The sequence below is a fragment of the Gopherus flavomarginatus genome, chromosome 5 (genome assembly GCF_025201925.1).
Source record: "Gopherus flavomarginatus isolate rGopFla2 chromosome 5, rGopFla2.mat.asm, whole genome shotgun sequence".
Lineage (NCBI taxonomy): Eukaryota > Metazoa > Chordata > Testudines > Testudinidae > Gopherus > Gopherus flavomarginatus.
In genome coordinates this window covers 96,083,678-96,106,807 of record NC_066621.1, presented here as the reverse complement: position 1 = coordinate 96,106,807, position 23,130 = coordinate 96,083,678, and the positions used below count along the sequence as shown (strand labels likewise).

Sequence of the window (23,130 nt, the reverse complement as noted above, 5' to 3'; positions counted from 1 at the left end):
TCTACAGTAATGCAGCACCCCTTACAACTGCACTGCAGTGTCACCATTCTTTACATGCCCTTGCCTCAATGTGTGTGGGAGGAAACACACAACTTTCACAGACAGTCATTATTTTTCAACTAACCACCACTCTACTCTGCATGGAACTCTTCTAGCCTTTGAAGCCTAGATACCAGAATGCTAGGGTGGAAATCATAGCCCCGCTCAGAGGCCAGCCGTCCCCAATCAGCATTGTTTTTCTACAAAATGACCAAACTTTATTCCTGATATTTATTTTTTTCTTTTCCAGAAAATTTTCAAACATTATGACACAGATCATTCTGGCACCATTAACAGTTACGAGATGCGTAATGCAGTCAAAGATGCAGGTATTGCGCAGTACTCAATGCCAGGGATTCATGTGAATCCACTCTCTTGCTCTCCTCTTGTTCCTACCCTTCCTGTACCCATGTAGTAAAAATAAGAAGTACAGTGAAACCTTTAAAGGAATACACCCTAGAAAAACCTGGATGCTGAGCTGTTGCCCTGGACAAATTTTCACATGTCCAAGCTGCAAGGAACACACTTTGGGTTTTGAAGACTGATTCTTCTATTCAGCCAGTTCTACGTAAACAATATTTTGCCTGTGCACCCTCTATCAAGGATCTCAGGGAGCTTTACAAGCATTACTTAATTGCCTGGCACAGCTACCAAGCTTTGTGCAGCTCCATGTGTGACATTTCTCAAGAGTGGGAAGTCACCTATTTCCCCCAGGGTTCCCGCCAATTAGTGGCCGCTGGGGTGACAGAGGCAGGGACCTGTTCCCAACACACCTCACAAGCATGGGAAGGGAGGCGGCAAGGAGCAGCAGTGGGCATTGCTGAGCCAGTAGGGGGACGTTCCTGGGCCATTGACACAGCAAACCTGGAGTAGCCTGGGAGAGTTGTTGTGGGTGGAATCTGGGGCAGCCTCCCTTATTCAACCCTCCCCGTTCCTGCCTCATTTTGTCCACTTTATCCCCTGCCCCCACATTCTGTCCCCTCTTATTCCCCACCCTGCCCCTCTCCTCCCTTCACCTGCCTACCTGCTCCTGCTGATATTGCTGCCACAGCCCCTTGCCCCTCCTCTGAGTCTGGGCCTGGCAAGATACAGACAGGCAGATACAGACAGGCAAGAGAGGTCACCTGGCTGCTTGTAGCCACAGTGGCCCCTGGTGACCAGGAGGAACTATAGTAGCTCTTTGCCTACAGCTTGCTCCCAGCCCAGCTGAGCACAGGGAATGCCTGCTGAGCTGCAGACAGGTGGGACAAGGGTTGCCAGTTTTAGTTGGATGTATTCCTGGAGGTTTCATCAAGTGATATCTTTAATTAAAGATCAATCTTTAATACCTGGAGACCACAGGACAATCCTGGAGGGTTGGCAACCCTAGGTGGGACAGGGTGACAAGATGCATGACACTGGGTAGTCCTGCCCCTGTGAGGTAGGGAAGTGTTACTGGGGAGCTCAGCATCTTCCACCTGCTTTATATCAAGGGAGGAGATGGTTTGCTCTTTAGCCTTCCATTGCTTATATCAGTGCTGTCCAGCCTTAGTAAATGAAGCCTGGCCACTCTCATAACCCTCATCCAGTCAGTGTGGTATTCTGTCCCTCTCAGTGGGGGCTGGGTCACTTAAAGGTTGATGAGCTGGTTGCAGGCTAAGTTTCCTCTAAGCTGCGTGGCTGCACAGCAGGCTTTCAAGGGCCGTGTAGGGGCCTGGACTGGAGATGAGAGAGGTAGAGGTATGCAGGGATGCGGCAGGGAGAGGCACCTCTCCCCTGGCCCCGGCCCCAGGGCTGCCATGGTGAGAGAGGTCTGGAGGCAGTCCTCTCTCCCTGCCACAGCCCCCAGGGCAGCCTGCACCCCAAATCCCTCATCCCCAGTCCCACCCCAGCGCCTGCACCCCTAGCTGGAGCCCCCTGCACCCCAACTCTGTGCCCCAGCCCTGAGCCCACTCCAAACCCCTTGGCCCTTCCCCTGCCACACATCACCTCCGTATTGGTGAACATAACAAAATTCATTCAGCAAATAAACTGTCCTTACCCACCCCCAAAGTAATTAAACATGCAACATAATTAAATAGAAGTCACCCTGCAGACCAGGTGGCTGCTTTATCTCTCCCAAACTCATTAGCATACCTGCTTCTAGAGAGACTATACAGGCCTGACAAATTCCATTACCAGTGACTGCTGCTAAGGGAGGGAGAGTATTTCATCAATCAGAAACGCATGGACCTTGTTATGAACCTTAATGTGAAGACGTTGGTAAATTATCTACATCAACATTTTGTGCAGTGCTCAGGCAGCTAAATTTCGGTTTTGGCAAAACCTCAATCATCAAATTTTGGTTTTACAAAGACAAATAAAAAAAACTACACCTGGGTTTTGCTTTACATGCTGCAGGAATATCGTACATTTTACAGGTTTCTCATTCTTGCTAGTAAAAGTGCTAGCCTAAAACTTTCTTTAAATAATTCTTGCCTGACTTCTTAAACTAAGAGAGGAATAAAATGTAAAATAAACGGTAAACCCATGCTTAATATTGAAACCCCACATATTCTGTATGAATATGCATTTAGCCAGCCCCCCAGCAATGCCCAAATTCATGTAAACACCTCTAATAAGCCAATCTGCAGTGCCGGTTGACTAACTGCACATTCCTATACAGTATGTAGATGGGTAATATTGAGGCTGGGGGTTGTATGTTTTAGTCATTTATTTTTTGCTACTGTACAGTTTTATTGTTGTAACACTTACTTTCCTCACTGATCTCTGTCTGAATTTTTGTTACTCCATCTCCTTATTTCATCAGCTCTAAATTAGATTTTAAATTCTTTGGGACAAGGACCTTCTCTTCACAGCGATAAGGAGGGGTAACGAGCACACTTTTGGCCACTTGAAAACAGCAATTTCAAAACATTGTTCCCTTTAAAGAGATCAACCTGACACAATAAAACTTCTTGCATTTTTATTTTTCTTGGGTCATTCAGCTTGGACCTTTGTTATACGGTTAGGCCCAGAAACTGATGACTCCATACAAAACTTTTTCTCAGTGTCAGTCTGGTACGAGAACCATGCCAAGAGCTGAAGCACAGCTATCTTCTGTTTCTCCTCCTTCTCAGGATTCTGCCTGAACAAGCAGCTCTATGACATCATTACAATGCGCTATGCTGACAAAAACATGAACATTGACTTTGACAGCTTTATCTGCTGCTTTGTGCGACTGGAAGGAATGTTCAGTAAGTGCCTGTCCAATTTTTACTGTCCTTCTTGTGCTATTCCTCTCTCACACAGGAGCACATGGTCCATCCCAAGCAAAAATTACTCTAAAGCTCTACTGAAAGCTTAATATCAGTGACCATTATGAAAATTGGCTGATTTCAACAATGAATGTCATCTGTTCTGCAGTGCTTCTCTGTTGTTGTAAGCTATGAGTCTTAAGCTCTGTAAGCTCCCTCACAGCAGTGGCTGTTTTATATTCATTAGTAGGGTGACCAGATGACCTGTTTTTAAAGGAACAATTCCATCTTTAAACCCTCCTGCAGGTGTCTTGGCTTTTTCTTAAAAACAGGCAAATTGTCCTGCATTTTCTGCCTCCCTCCTCAACCAGTACTGGTGGGTCCTGCTGCTGGCCAGGTCCCTGCTTGCCAGCCACTCGCTCACCAGTGGTGAGAGGGGGAGGATGTCCAGTGTCTGATGATGGGGGTGGGTATGCAAGGCTGGTGGCAGGGCGAAACTGCAGTGCATGGGGCTGGCTGCTCCCCGTGCTGGTCCATCAGCGCATGCCCCCCCACCCATGTGCCAACTCTCAGCCACCACAGCCCCGCCCCCCTGCCCTGTTTCTGGCTGGTGCTGGCTGTATGCTACAGCAGCTGATAACTACAGGCAGGCACCAGGCAGGGGTCCAGTTATGTGTCATCTCTGCTGCCCACCCATCATCGCTTTACGTATGCCTCCTCTCGCTGTCCTCTCCCTGCTTTGCCCCACGTCCCACTCCCAGCGCTGTGTGGACAACCAGCCCCCCATCAGGTGCTCAGCTCATCAGCAGCCTGGTTGGCAGGCTCCTTCCTCCCCTGAGTGCCTCTGGCTGGGCTGGAACCCCAGGAAAGCACAAGACCCTCTGGCCCAGGGCACTGCCCAGGAGGCGCCAAGCCCTGCATGTGCCAATGCCCTGTGCAGTGAGGCACAGGGCATTCTCCAGTCTCCACCCCTCAGCTATGCTCTGGAATGTGGGGAGGGAGCAATTTCCAGCCTGTTCCTGCTCTGAACCTGCTGGCTTCACAGCAGCCCCCCGGGCAGGGGCTTAGCACCCTCTTTACCCCCCCATCCCCAACCACCTGGGGTCCTGCCCCCAGGGAGTGTGGGGCTGCTCAGTCCTCTAGGCACTCTCTCCTGCAGAGCCACCACTCTGTCTGGTTCGCTGAAGCCCCTGCAGTCAGGTTCCCTGAGCCCTGATGCACAATGCATCCTGAGGGCTTAACCCCTTTGTATCTGTACTGTAGCTTGGGGACAGGAGGCAGCTGGGTTAAGTCAGCAGCCAGTAGCAGCAGCCTGGAGGTGTTAAGCTGCCTTTTGAGACTGTGTGGGCAGGAAGGGACAAACTGCTTCTAGCCACGAGGGGCAGGAGAGGAGAGGAAGAGCTGAGCTCTTCAAAGACACAGGCCAGGTCATCCCTTCCTCCTCTCCTCCTCCCCTGTGGTTGGAAGCAGCTCTCCCATCCCTTCCATCTCGCACAATGCCAGAAGGCTGCTGCTGGCCGTGTTCTAGTGTGAACCCTGGCAGAAATTGGGGAGGAGGGAAGCGTGTGACTCCATCTGCCCCCCTCACCATGTGTTGCCTGTGGAAGATGCAGCACCAGTTACTGGGAGAGGCGGATCTGCCCCAGGACCCCAGCCAGGCATAGAGGGTGGAGAGCACCAGGCAGGGAGGGTCGGGTTGGCTTGGCTGGTCACCCATCCCCCCACCCCCATGTGAAGAATGGTACATGTGTGTGTCACCTCTTTCCATGTGAACCTTAAAGCCTTAAAGATAAGAAGGTAAATAAAAAGAATCCAACTATGCAGTATTTCTTTTTAATTAGAGTTCAGGCAACGCGGATGTTAATTTGAACATTTGTACTGCATAGTTCTGATTGCTTGCCATGAACTCACTTGAATACGAGTAATTTTACCAGGTGTCTCGTATTAAGCATGGGGAGATATGATCACCCTGTTCATTAGTACTCCAGCAATGTAAAATAGCCCATAAATAAAGCTACTATTGAAGGCTATTTAGTAGCTACAACTGGAGTGAAATGCAGCTGCTTAATATCATTAGCCATAGGGAACAGAGTTTTTCAGCATCTTCATTTCTCTTTCTTTCCAGCTGCATATGTTATTTGAGTACATTATTATTGGGTATTTCCTCTCACTCTGTGTGCCACAATAGCATGGTCATCCTTGCTCATAGGTAACTGGCCCTGTATAAATCCAGCTACTAAAGGCAAGAGGGCCCTCAACTATGAATTTTGCTTCCCTCACTGCTCTGGCCACTTGTATCTGTTGTGCTACAGTATGTGGTGTGAAGCTGATATATTATCTCAGTGTTTCACTTCAAGGATGTGATTATAGGGTTATATGTGAGGTGGCCATATGTGTTGTTTTAATAATTTCACATATGGGCTCAAGGACTATGTGACATGACAGGCACAGTTTATAAATCCAAAAGAAAATAAGTAACTGTTCCTTGTAAACTACAGGTGAGGAACAACAGAGCAAGGACACTTAACAAGCCCAGTAACTATCAGCCTAATTCTGTACAACAGATTGGGACTGTAGTTTGGTTTGTTATACACAGGATGAGCTTTACTTTATCCATAGTAATTATATGTAATTTGTATTTATTTGTCTTTCCTTAGGGGCATTCCACGCCTTTGATAAAGATGGAGATGGTATCATTAAACTCAATGTCTTGGAGGTAAATAATTTTACTCAGGTATTTTTCTTGGGTTATGGTCAGGTTAAGCAATTTTGTTCTTACTCTTCATCACCCTTATGCTTAACGAAGGGCTTGGCTACACTCGAAACTCCAAAGCGCTGTCGCAGGAGCACTCCCGCGGCAGCACTTTGAAGTGGGAGAGAGCTCTCCCAGCGCTGCAGGTACTCCACCTCCCCGTGGGGATTAGCTTACAGCACTGGGAGCCGCGCTCCCAGTGCTGGGGCACTGTTTACACTGGCACTTTGCAGCGCTGTAACTTGCTGTGCTCAGGGGTGTGTTTTTTCACACCCCTGAGTGAGAAAGTTGCAGCGCTGTAAAGTGCCAGTGTAGCCAAGGCCAAAGTCTTGTCAGAGTTAAGCAGACATTACTGTCCAAGTGGTAAGATAAGAGACTCCATAACATCTGCGAGAGAGTTTGCTATTGCTATCAATTTTATGTGGAAGATGCTCAGATACATAGTGACATGTGGCAGTATAAAACCGTTAGATCGATAAGCTAAATTAGACAATCAGAATGCCACCCACATCTCTTTCAATTTGTCGTTTAAAGTGCATCCAAGAACTTTAGAAGTTTACGAAACAATTTAAAACTAAAAACACCATTTAAAATATTTTGGACAATAATCTCCTACTCCAATGATCCTACCCTAAGGTGGTGCCTCTGCCTAGTTCTCAAATAAGACCTCACCATTATGGCATATGTACTTTTAAAAAGTTCAGCTGACAAGGTCAGTGTTCCATAGTTTAACATGCATCAGCTGTCTGAAATGACTTGTAGAGAAAATAAAAATATATCAAAGGAACAAAGAAGGGCAAGAAAGGTGGCTAAACCTGCACTGTTTATCATGTTACATCCCAGGTGAGGCTTATTGTACTATAGATACAAAGCTCTGATAGATCTTTTTACAGTGTATACCCTGGAATGGAGGCAAAATAAAAGGTTAGACCCTATCAAGGATTTGACTAGATAACAGAAGAAAAAATTTAGCCTTTCACCCTTTAACAGTATGTAAAGTGAAGTCCATGCATTCTTACTCCATGCAAGTCATTTCGGTAAGATTTAAAAAAACAACAAAACACAGAAGGTGCATCTGCCCTGGGTAAACATGGGGATCCCTTGAGACTTTGCATTAAGAGAGGTGTTTGAGCAAGTAGCATGGGACAAATTCAGACCATTGCCACTGCCTCCACCACAATGCTGCATAACATAATGAGTGTTCCTATTCGGTACCAGGAAGCGGGCAGGTGCAAGCCCGCCCATTGCTAAAGGACCCTCTCCCAGCCTTAGGGGAAGATCCACAAGGTCCAGGAACTCAAATAATTACAAGGGACAACAAAAAATGTAACAGGCAGGGTGAAGGTCAAAGGATCAAACAAAGGGAACCTGAGGGGACACTGAGCAGAAAATCCCAGACAACGCCCAGTGCTCCTTGAAGGCGTCAAGGGAGCCAGCAGATGCTGCCCAGAGGAATTCTGCCCAGATGCGTGAACAGAGGGAGGACCGGAAATAGGCTCCACAGTAGCAAAGAACCTCCTCAGCCAACATCCTCTCCCTGGTGACGTAGTGCATGGTAGCAGGCGGCTATCCTCCAGCTCTAGGAATGGCTGCATTTCAGTGGTTCCAGCTGTCCTCTATACTGTTTATGAAGTATTCTGGGGTGAAAGCTGCTAGCTACCTATAAATATATCCCATTTACATTACTTCATTTTATAACCCTGTTTTTGATTTAAATTGTGAGGGGAAGGAGGTGGGGGATGCACTCTACTCTTCGGTTTTGGAAGTCACTATTATACCAAGTGCAACTGTAACCTCTCATTCCCAGCCTTGATATCACCATAGAACCACCTAAAATGCATTTGTCTTCATCCCTTTTGGGTTCCTGGGGAGACAGATGGGCCTAGGGGGGCATCAGAAACTGCTATGTAATGAGGGCCTAGCCAAATGGGCCAGATATAAGCACGATTCTCTATGGCACGGGCCTAAATCTAGTCCCATTATTATTTGGAATTAACGTGTTTATGAGCCTTTTAGAAGTGGTTGCTATCAAAGGGCATGTTTGGGGAAAGGAGTCAGGCTCCAAAGAATGTTTTCCTCACCTCAGATTGGCATTTTTGGGAGGGGTGTGTGGGTGTGTGTGAAGAGAAGAACAGCTGGGGAGTTACCAAATCCCTGTCCTCACTGGTAGAAGTTCAGCTGTTATCAGGAATCAAGAAAACTAGTTAACTCCGTTGCCTTCCCATCTGTGCATTTACATCACACAATTCTTGGTGCAGTTCTGTATAAGCAGCTGGCCCTGGGAACAACATATGGGGGAAAAGCAGCCAGTCCCAAAGGAACAGCACACATGGATGAAAAGTGAAAGGACAGGGGCCACTTCAGCTATGTGTAATGAGGAACTATCTGAACATTATTACATGGCTGGCTCTGAGGGCAGAGTCAGGAGAGGGCCATACCCATGAAAGGACAATTGCTGAGAGTGAATCTTGGTGTGTGAGGAACTAGGCTATAAGTCTTGTGTGGCTGTGAATCACCACCAACCACAAGAGGGATTCTAGAGACCATGCCAAAGTCCATAATCATCAAAATTCTTTATTTTAAAATGTGGGGTTTCTCTAAGCAGTTTCATGTTACAGTTCATAGAAACAAGAACTGCCAGTAATAGAAGGATCATCAGTTCTGAGTTTTGTTGTGTGAATGATGCGAATGGCAATGGTCTACTGTTCTCCAGTCATGTTAAAAGCACTTCTATTGCTACATAACTTTCACTCTTCTTTCAGTGGCTGCAGCTCACCATGTATGCTTAAATCGACCTGGCCTCCCTCCCCTTGTGCATGAACATTGCCCACAACGCTCAGGATTTCTGTTGGAAGCAACCAGCCTCAGAATATGAAGGACTTCCCAACACAGCTGCTTCCCCTTCCAGGAGCCACTGAGCAAAGAACGATTGTTACCCAAGACAACTTGCACGTTCCAATGCTGAACCTCGAGGAAGACACAATATAAAAATAGATGGCAATACCCTTTAGGAAAGTGACTAGAGCTCACTACCTAAAAACTAGTCTATTAATGCCTCCCTGGCATTTTACTTTTGCAACAAAGGTTTAACTTACTGATGACAAAACGTAAGCATTTTTGGCATGGTAAGGTTAGCATTAGTCACTCCCTACACAATGCACATGCCTTTCCAGTACAATGCTGGCATATGGAAAATATTTTCCCTACCTCTCCATGGCTAGTAATTCCAAGTCAACTGTTAGTCCTTATGCAGGACTAGGTCTGTATCTGAACTGTGACTGATAGGTACCACTGCCATCTTCTCACTCTTTAGTTCCTCTATTCTAATTCTGGTTTCAGTATTGCTAGTGCTGCTTCTTCACAACAGTGTACTCAACCATAAATCACACTGATCCTGTGTTTCTTCATGTGATGAACCATCTAGTATTTTTCCTATAATGGCTCAGTGGGGCAGTGTTGATTTTGTACAAGAACATAAGTGATTAAGACATTATGGATATGTCTACAATGCAACAGAAGGTGAATAAATAAATGTGTTCTTAACCTGGATTATCTACATGGGTTAAAATGGCAGTGAAGACACTGCAGTGTGGCTTTTAACTGGAGTTAGCAGCTCCAGTTCAAGCCAGTGGGGGCAGCCTGGGTCTGACCTCCAGCTGCTAACCTGAGTTAAAAGGTGCATTGCTGTGTCTTCCTTGCTATTTTAACCCCTGTAGATAATCCAGGTTAAGAACACATTTCCCCCCACTCCCTTTATTTTTTTTTAAATTTAGATGTACTTTGTGTGCTGACAAGGGCTTGCTGCCTGTTGAAAACAAGACAAATGAGGCACCAACAAAATATGGAATTAAACTCCCCTCCATTTTCAGTGGGAACTGTGAGACTAACTCCCTTAGTCGCTTTGGAATATCTGACCTGTAAATACCTTGATATTTGGATACTAAGCTGCCTTATGACTATCTAGAAGAGAGACAGCCTTCTATACTACACAAACAAGTGATCACTTCCTGTTATTTTATACATTGCCCCATTGTGTACCATTGTATTATTTTAAACCCTTCCTCAACAGACTATCAGTGGAACTGAATCCAGCAACTAATTGCAAGTTTGCCTAGCTCCCGTCTCACATGAAAACTGCATCCTTCAGCTTTTAAGCTTACAAAACTGCACTTTAATACAAGCAACTTCTGGTCTTTTAGTCTCAACTTCGTTTTTACAAACGTCACTCTGTGAATGTAAGTTTTATCTGACATACTAGTATTAATCTAGAACAACTCTACTGTATCAACTGTTTGCTTCTCATACCAGCCTAGATTGTTAGCTTTGGATCTGTACTACAGTGTATAAGCCAGCCTTAGTTTCAGCACTGAGTTGTTAGATGGAAAGGAGCTTCCATGATTTGAAGCTCTTTTTAAAAGGGCAATTTGTCAATTACTTAGCATGAACTTACCCTGTTGTCTTGAACTGTCCCCTCTCCCCCCCCACTTGCATTGGCTTGTGGGTTTAAGTTAAGCGGAAAGAAAAGCAAGCTTATCAGAAACCTCAAACTCCTTTCTCCAAAGAGGCCAAAACATTAGGATTATCTATGTGCATAGCTACTACTGGAATCAACGAAGTGGGAGGCTTCTGTGATTGACAGCATGCCCAAGATGGAGATTTAAAAAGAGAAACTACTACTTTGCAATCCCACAACAAACGGTAAAAGTGGGTTTATCTTGGAAGGTGACTCCAAAGGCCATTTGTAAATTAAGAGGTTCCTAGGCACCTTCACTGAATGTGACTATTTTGGGAAAAAAGAATTTGGTGCAATTCAGATATAATAGTTCTACTTATGCAATCTAATAAATACTTGTGCTTGTGGTTTGATTCGTTGTCATTTGTGCAGGAATGAAGAGGCAAAATGAAAGACTGGAAGGTGCTTAATTATGCTGTACACGGGATGCTTTGAGGCTACTTATATGGCAAAGGTGTTGGGTTTTTATATTGATTTCCCTCTAACTTAAAGGCATCCGTAAATTAACCCTTGAAAATCAACATATAGTCTCCAGAACATACAGATGGAGCAAATACAGAGAAAAACAAATTCTAAAGACATTAGGCTTTGTCATGACTACAGTCTCTTTGTTTATGTGGTGTGGTATCAGTATTCATGGACAAATCATGCTCTCTTGGATACAGCAGAACAGAGCCACCAGAACATTTTAATACAATTAGCCCAAAAATTTGGTGTGCATTCAACCATGGCAGAGGTTCTGAGGGAAGAAATTTAAAAAAAAAAAAAGTTCGTTGGCCTTTATGTTCAAAATGCTGTAAGAACGTTTACTAATCCTCACCATCCACGAGGTACTTAAATATTAGAGAGAGGTTAAGTAACTTGCCTACGGTGACATGGCAACTCTGGCAAGGCAGGCCAGAACACAAGGGTCTCTCTATTCCAGTCCAGTGGTAAATCCACAGTCTTTACTTCCCAGTTGGAAGCACAAATGAATGTTACACTTTCTGGTCATTCCATATAAAAGCTATCACAGCTGATAGATTAAATCATTCTAAATTATTAAGTGAAGGAATTAATTCCATTCAGAATGAATTAAGCTGACAGACAGAACATCTTAGTATAAAGAACTTTTATTTTTTCCTTTTTTTTTTGTTTTGCTTTATAAAGTTCCATTAATATGTTCACAGCTTTGCACCAAAATTAAAGAGGAAAGGCCAAGTCATTCTGTGCATGATTCACACAGCTTTACTTAGGAAATACTAAAAAGCCACATTGTTTTATCCCACTTTCATTCTTCCAAAGACTAGGTTTAACATTTGTAACAAAATGAAGTTGGAGAAGCTGGCAGGTACATATTAAAAAAACCAAAAAACGTTACCTACACAGTTTGCTCTTTATTTTTACTAATAAATAGTTTACAAACAATAATTGAAACCATTTCAATAATCTTGCTTGCATATTCTACAATTTGGGACTATTTAGACTATGTCCAGGCAGTAGTACCATACATACCTGAAAACATCTTAAATTTCATCTTGTATTTGTGTTTAGTCACAAAAGGGAAGTCATCCTGTCATGATCACAGATTTATCCACAAGAATCCAATGTTTGCTAGAACTTGATTCGCATTTATATGTTTTGTTGTTTTTCTTTGTTTATTTTGATCCAGCAGTGTTGCAGTGTAAAGGTCTGCAAATATGCACAGAAAATCTTACATGTGTGCTGTTTAGCAACAGGCTTTGACAACAAATTCAATTTATCATCTTATATTTTGACCACGCATTTTTGAAGTCTGCATTCTAAACACTTGCCACAAGAAGGCAAACAGAAGCTGGGGTATTTAATGCATTTTTGTATCAATGAATTGAAAAGGTTTTCTTTTGCCATGGGTGGAAACATCCCCCATCTACCTAAAAAATGGCCCTTACTGACCACAGCTCAGTAATTAAGGAGTCTGGGGGGGGGAGGGGGAGTGAGAAACACTAAACCATCATCAACTAGCTACCATTTCTTCCATTAAAGCCCTGCAATTGGGAGGGGAAAAGATGACTGAAAAGCAATAATATTGATAATGTATCTACTAATTGGATTGCTGTTTTCTGAGAACAAATAAGCTGTAATTTGGGATATAGCTAGAAGATGACAAAACTTTTTAGAGCTACTCCATTTATTCCCTCCTCCTTGTGATTGGAGGTGGAGTAGGAGAACATCATGTGGAATTCCCAGATTCTTCTTAAAAAAAAAAAAAATTACAGTGGAAAGGTTTCCTGAAGATTATCTTCTGTGATACATAATGTATTTCCTATGTTACCGCAACACGATCATGTTCTCATCACTTACACCCACTAAACATGGTCATGGCATAAGCGAAATATCAGTACTGTGGGGGGAGGGGGGCAGCAGCAGGGGGGAGTGGTGCCATGCACTCCAACAAGACCTTTATATTTTAGCTATACACCATCCTTAGCCAATATGTAAGAAAAAAAATAAAAATAAAAGCCCCACTTTCCTCTATTTACTTTATTTTTAACTCTTTCCTTTCAAGAAAAGTCAAATAAATAGTCTTGAACACTGCTTCCAAAGTGTAGTATTGCTTTCCTAGAGACATCTATTCTTTCAACAAATATTCCCCTTTCCCAAGACAATTTCTAGTTCTTCAAGTGGAGGGATGCCAGATGTCAGTCTCCTGTGTGGTTTCAGGGATGGGGGACCAAATTTGCCTAATAAATCCAGATTTTAAATTTAAAGACCTAATGAAAAATTAATTTATCAACCACTGTCCCTGCAATTTTCTTAGTGCCTGGAAGAACTAAGTGGTCATTAATTAAATCCACCTAGATTTCCAGCTGAACAGGTAGGAAAGTGGATAATACAGATGGGCCAAAAACTGAACCCCATATCCAAATGCCCCTCAACTTTGGGGAAGTTCAGATCTTCATGACAGCTTTGTGGCTTAGGACTCTCTCATGGAAATTTGCTGTGATGCAGCAAAATGGTGTAACCTTTTTCTCTGAACCCCAAAAGTAACTACAGACAATTTATGAATATGCTGCTAAAACTTTTTTAAAGCTCATCCACCTACATAATTTTCCCTGATCACCACTAATTCTTATATTTAATCAACATCTGTTTCTTTGTAAGCTACCAAACATAGGCACCCAGGTGGGAATCACAGTTAGTTCTCTCCTTCTGGCATAACAGAAGGCTACATTTCATCAATTCCAACTACACTGGGAGGATAGTTTAAAAGTTAACCAAAGAAAAGATTTCAGATGTCTTGAAATGAACTAAAAAGAGTTGGAAATCTTTGTTTGCTCTCATCTAACTAAATAAAAACAAGAACAAAACCCCCCCCACAACCCCCACCCCAACACACCATTATAGTCAGGAACACAAATGAAAAGTGTGAGAACGGCATACCTTGCAATACTTAATATAGTGAAAAGAACATTCACACATTCTTGCAAACAGTCATTGACAGTTTCCCAACATATTAAAGAAATGGGGAAACAGTGCAAAGTACCACAAGGAAAAAGTAACAAAATGCACACACACACCAGTCCTCAGAATGCACTCCACAAGCTTGTCCTTAATACACATGACTCTGTACCTTCACTTCAAATCACATTCTGCTAAGAATATCCTAAAAAATTCACATTGTTTCTTCCACACCTTTGCATGCCACTTTCCTATTGTGGGAAAGCTCCTGAATGTCAGTGGTTTAGGTGGTGTTTTGTAAGCCTTCCACAGCCTTCTGTTTTAAGACTGAGTTGCCAAAAAATCCACCACGCACACACAAAAATTACATTGCTTAGCGAGCTCCTTGAATTAGACTGGCACTTAAAGTACTCCACCCTTAGGCCACAGCAAAAACATCAAGGCTCCCCGTGCAATTCTCTGCTTTTCTTTGGAGAAGTCTTCACAAAAGAAAAATTTATCAATATATTAGGAACCTATTTCTTTAAAAGTCTTTCAACCACGAGGACTACAGCTCAGGAAATAAGGTGGGCACTTTATTCCATTGCTAAAGTTAAAGAGATACAAGAAAAATACTGATTTTGTGTAACTACAGAGATCTTTCACCCGTCTTTCAGCCAACATAAAAGGATGACCTTCAGAGACTCTTTGATTTAGTAGCAGGGCAGAGTATGTGGCGAGCTTTCCTCAATCACTTCAGTGAACAAAAAGGTTTCTCCATTACCAAAAAGCAAGGCTATAACATTACATTAATCTGCATTAGGAATATTTAAGCCTTGACCTCGGTAACTGAAGAGACACCAGATGAAACTCACAGCATATTCAACCTCTTCAGCAGCTTCTGGACTTGCCTATGAAAAAAGCAGTTTCTACCACTAGGTTTCTTTTTGCCTTCTTTGCACATCTAGTGAGAACTCTTACTTTCCTGTACTGAGCTGATATTATTAAAAGGGAGGGAAGATCATCCTTTGCTACCTTCACTTAGTCTCATGACCTAGAAGGTGTGTGGGGAAGGGGGAAAGGATGGAGGTGGGGAGGGACCAATCCCACAGCCTTTTCTATTTTGCAGTTCCTGCTGAACAAATGAGATTTCAGTCCCCCTCAGGAGTAAGTAAGGAGCAAATCAGACCACTACAAACAAGCATGGCCTTCCTTTTATGGCAGTTTGCAGTATCTTAAAAGCATTCCTAGAATGAAGTCCTCTACAGAAGATATGCAATTTGTACCCTCAGCTTCTGCTTGAGATCCCTGGACTCTAAAATCCTGCTCCACATCCAGCAGCTCTCTGTTGCACACTTCCATGATAAACTCGAGTGATTACAAAGCTGATACAAATAAAGCCAGTTTATACTGGAAACTGAGCAACACCAAAATGGCTGTGTTCAGACATGTGGTGCTTGTGCATCTGCTCAGTAAACTGACCTTCCATAAAGGGATAGGATTGCATTGCCAGTCAAAAAAATTCTATGCGATCTCAACTAAAATAAGTTATGAAATCTGCCAAAATAAACTACCAGAAATCCGGAATCCAGCTCTGGTGTTGTATCAAGACAGCAGTGGTTGTCAAAATGCAAAATACAAAGCTGGCATTACTCTCTGTACTGTCTGCCACTAAGGTCCCTAGTCTTTTAATTTGTTAGAGATCACTGAGTGGGTTTGAAGGAAGAAGTCAGGCTGCTTTGCGGCTGCAACACCTCTCAAAAGTGTCTGCCCTCATCACAAAATCTCCTTAGAGAATGTAATGTGCAGGACAATGAAATCCAGTCAGGTCACTGCGCATTTTACCAATCAGAGCAACCTTTAAACAAAGAATAATCAAAATGTCAAAGCATAAATTGCAGTTAACATTAAAAAAAGGAATCACTTCATTCCAGTTTCCCATTAAAATACTATGTAGTTTTATGAGGACAGTCAACATTTGTAATGGAAGTTCAGAGCTAACTCTCCGTGGAACGTGTGTCTTTCTAGTTAGAAATATTTTATTAAAATTGGCTAAAAAATGAAAGTTTGTGTGGGATTTGCATACAACATGAAACAGCTGAACACTACTCGCCTTGGTTAGATCCTTGCACATTTGAAGGTGTCATTGAATCCTGGCACCTAGTTTTATCTCAGTCAGAATACCCCTCTGAATGCCTGATCTTAGATGCACAGAATGCACTTCTTCAAATGGGCAAACAACAGCAGATGCTCATAGTGTCTTCTGATGAATAAAAACTGGACAAAAAACTGAACACAGTTTGGTCTGAATGTTAATGGCCGCTCCCATTTCTACAGAGTTGCATGTGACATGCAGTCTCTGTAGTACGGCAGTTAGGCCCCACTCCCTTTTTCCACTCCAAGGAGGAAAAGGAGGAGGAAAGAGGACGGGACAAGAGGTGAATGATGTATGGAATAGTTCTGATGTATAAAATTACTTCCCAATATGGGAGGTGAAAAGCTTCATGAGTCGATTCTGCTGTCATCTGTGGCATGTTTTTCAATGTGTCCTGCAGCATCCTGGAGGGAGAGGAACAGAGAACAAGTCATTAAAGAATGAGTGCAAAGGGTTCTAGAAGCCACAGTGCACAGCAATCTGAACACATTAAGAAATCAGTGGCTTGCAGAAGATATTAACACCCGGCAATCTATATCAAGGTGCCTAACAAGCAAGACATGAACTATGGTAGAACAGCATTATAAAACCTATCCTAAAAGCTTCTGAGGGGGGGTGTTTACAGAAAATTAAACTAGCAAGGTTCTCAGATAATCCTTGTTCATACTATTTAGGGGGAAATTAATAGAATGCTGCTAGCAACTGCTAATTTAAACATAATTGTAATCATCCCAATTCTGATGATAGTTGCCAAGGGGAATGGAAGTGTCTAGTGCAGGGGTGGGCAAACTTTTTGGGCCAAGGGCCACATCTGGGTGGGGAAATTGTATGCAAGGCCGGGGCAGGGGGTTGGGGTGCAGGAGGGAGTGCGAGGTGTGGGAGGGGATGTGGTGTGCAGGAACAGGCTCAAGGCAAGGGATTGGGGCAGAGGAGGAGTGTGGGGTGTATAAGGGGGCTCAGGGAAGGGGGTTGGGGTGCAGGAGGGATGCGAGGTGCAGGCAGGGGGCTTACGGCAGGGAGTTGGGGGGCGAGGTGCAGGCAGGGTTTGGGCTCTGGCCCAGTGCCACTTACCTAAAGCAGCTCCAGGTTGGCAGCAGCATGCACCAGGGCCAGGGCAGGCTCCCTGCATGCCAATCCTGGCCCCATGCTGAGCCAGGAAGCGCTGTGGCCCTGGGGGGGGAGGGGGGAGAGAGGGGGAAGGCTCCGCATGTGCTGCCCTTGCCGTGCCTCCAGATACCTCCCCTGAAGCTCCCATTGGGGCGGTGCCTGGAGGCAAGGGCAACACATGGAGCCCTCTGCTCCCCCCACAACCCAGGGGCCGCAGGGGAGTAGTGCTGGCCACTTCTGACAGCAGTGCGCGGCCCATGGGCCAGATCCAAAGCCCTGAGGGCCAGCATCAGGCCCATGGGCCGTAGTTTGCCCACCCCTGGTCTACTGATATACTGTAGGGATCGGTTTTGTCTTATTTATCATCTTCCCTGGGATGCTATATTGAGAGAGGTGGTCACTTGCTAGGCACTGTATAAATATAACTCAAGGGGGGATTCTGTGCAAAAATGCAAAAACAAATTTGCCAGGGGACATGCACCTCTTCCCCGGCAGCACGTCTGTTCCAACATACCTGGAGCAGCCTCAGAGACAGGAGCTGGGGGCTGAGTGTGCATGCCTGCGTGATCACCATCGGGGTGTGGGGCTGGGCGCACATGCGTGCCAACAAGTGAGGCCTGGTCTACACTACGCGTTTATACCGAATTTAGCAGCGTTCGACTGATTTTACACTGCACCCGCCCACACAACGAGGCCCTTTGTATCGATATAAAGGGCTCTTAAAACCAATTTCTGTACTCCTCCCCAACGAGGAGAGTAGCGCTGAAATCGGTATTGCCATGTCGGATTAGGGTTAGTGTGGCCGCAATTCGACGGTATTGGCCTCCGGGAGCTATCCCACAGTGCACCATTGTGATCGCTCTGGAAAGCCATCTGAACTCAGATGCACTGGCCAGGTAGACAGGAAAAGCCCTGCGAACTTTTGAATTTCATTTCCTGTTTGGCCAGCGTGGAGAGCTCACCAGCACAGGTGACAACGCAGAGCTTATCAGCACAGGTAACAATGCAGTCTCCTGAGAATCGAAAAAGAGCTCCAGCATGGACTGCACAGGAGGTACTGGATCTGATCGCTATATGGGGAGAGGATTCCGTGCTAACAGAACTCCGTTCCAAAAGACGAAATGAAAAAACATTTGAAAAAATTTCCAAGGCCATGATGCAGAGAGGCCACACCAGGGACTCAGTGCAGTGCAGAGTGAAAGCTAAGGAGCTCAGACAAGCCAGAAAACCAAAGAAGCAAACGGAAGGTCTGGGGCAGGGCCGAAAACATGCCGCTTCTATGCTGAGCTGCATGCAATTCTAGGGGGGTCTGCCACCACTACCCCACCCCTGTCCCTGGATTCCGAGGTGGGGGTGGTAATCACAACCATGGCTGAGGATTCTGCAGATGGGGAAGATGAGGAGGAAGAGGAGGACGAGCTTGCAGAGAGCACACAGCACTCCGTTCTCCTCAACAGCCAGGAGCTTTTTCTCACCCTGACAGAATTACTTTCCCAGCCCTCCTAAGCAACTACCCCAGATAATGAAGCCATGGAAGGGATCTCTGGTGAGTGTACCTTGTAAATATAAGACATGGTTTAAAAGCAAGCGTTTTTTAATGATTAATTTGCCCGGAGGACTTGGGATGCATTTGCGGCCAGTACAGTTACTGGAAAAGTCTGTTAACATGTCTGTGGATGGAGCGGAAATCCTCCAGGGACATCTCCATGAAGCTCTCCTGGAGGTACTCCAAAAGCCTTTGCAGAAGGTTTCTGGGCAGTGCTGCTTTATTCTGTCCTCCATGGTAGGACACTTGACCACGCCATGCACGTAGCAAGTAATCTGGTATCATTGCATGACAAAGCCTAGCTGCATATGGTCCCGGTGATTGCTGCCATTCAAGCAACATCCGTTCTTTATCTCGCTGTGTTATTCTCAGGAGAGTGATATCGTTCATGGTAACCTGGTTGAAATTCAGGAATTTAAGTAAAGGGACAGAGATGGCCATTCCTACTGGGCTGTTTGCCTGTGGCTTAAAAGAAATCCGTCCCTGCAGGTAGCCAAGCGGGGGGGGCACAACTGGCGCTGAGCTTTTCCGCATTTGGCTAGCAGGGATCTTTCCTGCTACAAGCCACGTGGTGGTGGGGGGGTAAGGGGAGTGTTTAGCAGTGATCTTCCATGATATCAGCCACGGGGTGGTTTCTGCTACTGCACATTAACAGGAAAGAAGCAGCACTCAACGGGCTTTGCTTGCTATTTGGGAAAGGAGGGCGCTGGATAGATGAAGGCTGCAGAAGCCGAAAGACAATGGCTTACCATGGCCGCATGCAAGCCGAAATCTGCTGCCTGGACCTGTGTTTGTGATCTGTAACACCAAAGCTGCAGGCACTCAATATTAAGATGCAAAATGCGACCTTGTAGTGAAAACACATGTGCTATGTAAAGTGAATAGTGTTTTTCACCGTGAAAGAGTATGACCATTGTTCTCTAAAATGTATCTTTTTAAATACTTCTCTCTTTTTAACCCTCCCTCATGCAGCTGCAAATTTTTCAAGCCTCCCTCCTCCGTCCCAAAGGCTATCTCAGATAAGGCAGCAGAAAAAAAAGACGCAAGAAGAAATGTTTTCGGAAATCAAGGAAGTGACCCACAATGAAAGAGCTCATCTGAATGAGTGGAACGTGGTACAAAGTACAGGAAAGATGCCAGTGACCATGAGGACAGGAGGGACCAACGTGAGGACAGGAGGGACACTCGAGATGAGAGGAGAGATGCTCAAGACGAGAGGTGGTGGCAAGAAGATCAGTGGTGGTGGGATGCAACTCTGGGGCTGCTGTGTGATCAAACTGACATGCTCTGGCGTATGGTGGAGCTTCAGGAACGGAAGCAGGATCACAGAGTGCCGCTGCAGCCCCTGTATAACCACCCTCCCCCCTCACCATGTTCCTTAGCCTCCTCACCGGCCAGACGAGTGAGAACTCGTGAGGGTAGGCTTTGTGCACCCGCCCACTCCACCCCAGTAGACAGCCCAACCAAAAGGCTCTCATTATGATGAAATTTTTTTAGTGGCCTTTTCCTTCCCTACTATTCTCCTCCCAAACCCCACCTGGGCTACCTTGTCAGTTCTCTCCCTCTTTTTATAATTAAGTAATAAAGAATACATGATTTTTAAACGAGCGTGACTTTATTTCTTTAGAAAGCAAGCTGTGATCGAAGGGGGCTGTGGAGGGGGTGGCTTACAGGGGATGAGTCAATCAAGGGGGGGGTGGGTTTCATCAAGGAGAAACAAACAGTCACACTGTACCCTGGCCAGTGATGAAACTGGTTTTCAAAGCTTCTCTAATGCGCACTGCTTCCTGGTGTGCCCTTCTAATCGCCCTGGTGTCTGGCTGTGTGTAATCAGCGGCCAGGTGATTTGCCTCAGCCTCCCACCCCGCCATAAAGGTCTCCCCCTTACTCTCACAGAGATTGTGGAGCACACAGCAAGCAGCAATAACAATGGGGACATTGGTTTGGCTGAGGTCTGAGCGAGTCAGTAATGTGTGCCAGCGCACCTTTAAATGGCCAAATGCACATTCTACACTTGCTCAGCCTGTTGCCGAACAGCTCCTGACTATTGTCCAGGCTGCCTGTGTATGGCTTCATGATCCATGGCATCAAGAGGTAGGCTGGGTCCCCCAGGATAACAACAGGCATTTCAACATCCCCAACTGTTATTTTCTGGTCTGGGAAGTAATTCCCTTGCTGCAGCTGTTTAAACAGAGTAGCGTTCCTAAAGATGTGAGCATCATGAACCCTTCCCGGCTATCCCACGTGGATGTTGGTGAAACGTCCCTTGTGATCCACCAGTGCTTGCAGCACTAAGAAAAAGTACCCCTTGCGGTTTATGTAGTGGGTGCCCTGGTGCTCCGGTGCCAGGACAAGGATATGGGTTCCATCTCCCCACCACAGTTAGGGAATCCCATTGCAGCAAAGCCATTCACTATGACCTGCACACTTCCCAGAGTCACAACCTTTTGTAGCAGCAGCTTAGTGATTGCTTTGGCTACTTGCATCGAAGCAGCCCCCACAGTAGATTTGCCCACTCCAAATTGATTCCTGACTGACCGGTAGCTGTCTGGCATTGCAGGCTTCCAGAGAGCTATTGCCACTCGCTTCTCAACTGTGAGGGCTGCTCTCATCTTTGTATTCTGGCGCAGGGGAAAGCAAGTCACAAAGTTCCATGAAAGTGCCCTTACGCATGCGAAAGTTTCACAGCCACTGGGAATCGTCCCACATCTGCAACACTATGTGGTCCCACCAGTCAGTGCTTGTTTCCTGGGCCCAAAATCGGCGTTCAATGGCTAGAACCTGCCCCATTACCAGCAGGATCTCCAAAGCGCAGGGGGCCTGCAGTCTGACAGAATTCTGTGTCCATGTCCTCATCACTCTCGTCGCCGCTCTGCCGTAGCCATTGCCTCCTCACCTGGCTTTGCAGGTCCTGGTTCAGCATTGACTGCACGAGAATGCGTGAGGTATTTAAAATGTCCATGATTGCTGTCTTGAGCTCAGCAGGGTCCATGCTTGCCGTGGAATGGCGTCTGCACAGTTCACCCAGGAAAACAGGCACGAAACGGTTGGCTGCTGCTGCCTTCACGGAGGGAGAGGTGAGGCTGTACCCAGAAGCACCAGCGGCAATGTTTTTTGCCCCATCAGGCACTAGGATCTCAACCCAGCATTCCAATGGGCGGGGGAGACTGCGGGAACTATGGGATAGCTACCCACAGTGCAACGCTCAGGAAATAGACGCTAGCCTGGGTACATGGACGCACACCGCCAAATTAATGTGCTTAATATGGTCGCGTGCACTCAACTTTATACAATCTGTTTTAAAAAAATGGTTTCTGTAAAATCAGAATAATCCCCTAGTGAAGACATATCTTGAGAGAGAGCGAGAGAGACACACATTGTCCCTCTCCCTTGCTACTGCAGCTCACTGATGTGGAAGGGTAGGGCTTTTTATTATGCACAAGGCTGGCTAGAGGCACAAAATGTAGCAGCCGAGCCTGAGTTAATTGATTCATTCTCTGATGCACTAGCAGCCTGACTGTAGTTAGTAACATTGTTAAATTTGTTAGTCTCTAAGGTGCCACAAGTACTCCTGTTCTTATTGTTAAAGGTGCTGTTGACGGTTAATTGATCTCATTCTCTGAGACAGAAATGTAGTAGCCTGACCTTTAATGTTATATGTTGTTAATGTTGCTATTGTTGGGTAACTGTTCCCATTCTCAGTCAATTTCCCTAGGAGCATAAAACCTGTGAAAGTTTTAAATTCCCTACATTGCCAGCGTGATGTAAAGGAGCCAATCAGCTAGGGAAGATATATGTGTTCTCTCACTTTTTTCCTGTGCCAAAGTGACACAATGGGGTTAGATTACAGCTCAGGATTTATTTTACTTACCCATTTAAAAAAAAAAAAAAAAAAAAAAAAAGAACAGAACTGAGGGCAAATTAAACATGTACCTAACAGTCAATAAAAGGTCACGACAATCAGAACCAAGCACTTCTCAAAGTACCCAGACAGGTCCAGGACAATGACTAGAAAAACTGTATGACTCACGTGTGGAAGTCTGAGCAATTTAAAAAGCATGCAGAATTTCACAGAATTTTTAATTTTTTGGTGCAGAATCCCCCCAGGAGTGAAATATGAAGGAGACATGATTCCAGCCCCAAAGAACTTATAGTACAATTAAAGATGCAACAAGGGAATGTATACAGTAGGTGGGAATGGGGGAGGGAAAACAGTGAAGGGAGGAGAGTAATTAAGTAAGATAACATGATTACAAATACTAGCTACATGCACAATTTGATAGCCATGAATAAGGCTCAGTGTTTGTCACGGAGATCATGGATTTTGTTACTTTCCGTCTGCAGTAGCCTGTGCTGTTGGCCTGGGAGCTGCCCGAGAATGCCTGCTAGGACATTCTTACCCCC

At 45.2% G+C, this 23,130-nt stretch overlaps 2 protein-coding genes across 8 annotated transcripts in view; one reads left to right on the top strand and one right to left on the bottom strand.

The window, feature by feature from the left end:
• Positions 1 to 10,701, top strand: part of CAPN3 (calpain 3) — a 64,813-nt gene extending 54,112 nt beyond the window's left edge. Inside the window, exons 21-24 of the mRNA XM_050954956.1 lie at positions 290 to 368; positions 3,138 to 3,254; positions 5,912 to 5,970; positions 8,769 to 10,701. Coding sequence (XP_050810913.1) covers positions 290 to 368; positions 3,138 to 3,254; positions 5,912 to 5,970; positions 8,769 to 8,795 — 282 coding nt within the window. The 3' untranslated portion in view covers positions 8,796 to 10,701. The remainder of the gene's footprint in view (positions 1 to 289; positions 369 to 3,137; positions 3,255 to 5,911; positions 5,971 to 8,768) is intronic.
• A 914-nt stretch (positions 10,702 to 11,615) lies between these two features.
• ZNF106 (zinc finger protein 106) overlaps positions 11,616 to 23,130 on the bottom strand; it is a 78,574-nt gene continuing 67,059 nt past the window's right edge. For 6 of the 7 annotated variants that reach the window (XM_050954927.1, XM_050954928.1, XM_050954926.1 and 3 more), the window contains one exon: positions 11,616 to 16,477. In XM_050954927.1, coding sequence (XP_050810884.1) covers positions 16,421 to 16,477 — 57 coding nt within the window. In that variant the 3' untranslated portion in view covers positions 11,616 to 16,420. Of the gene's footprint in view, positions 16,478 to 20,551; positions 21,738 to 23,130 lie in introns of those variants that run through there. The other variant, XM_050954930.1, reaches the window with a different exon arrangement.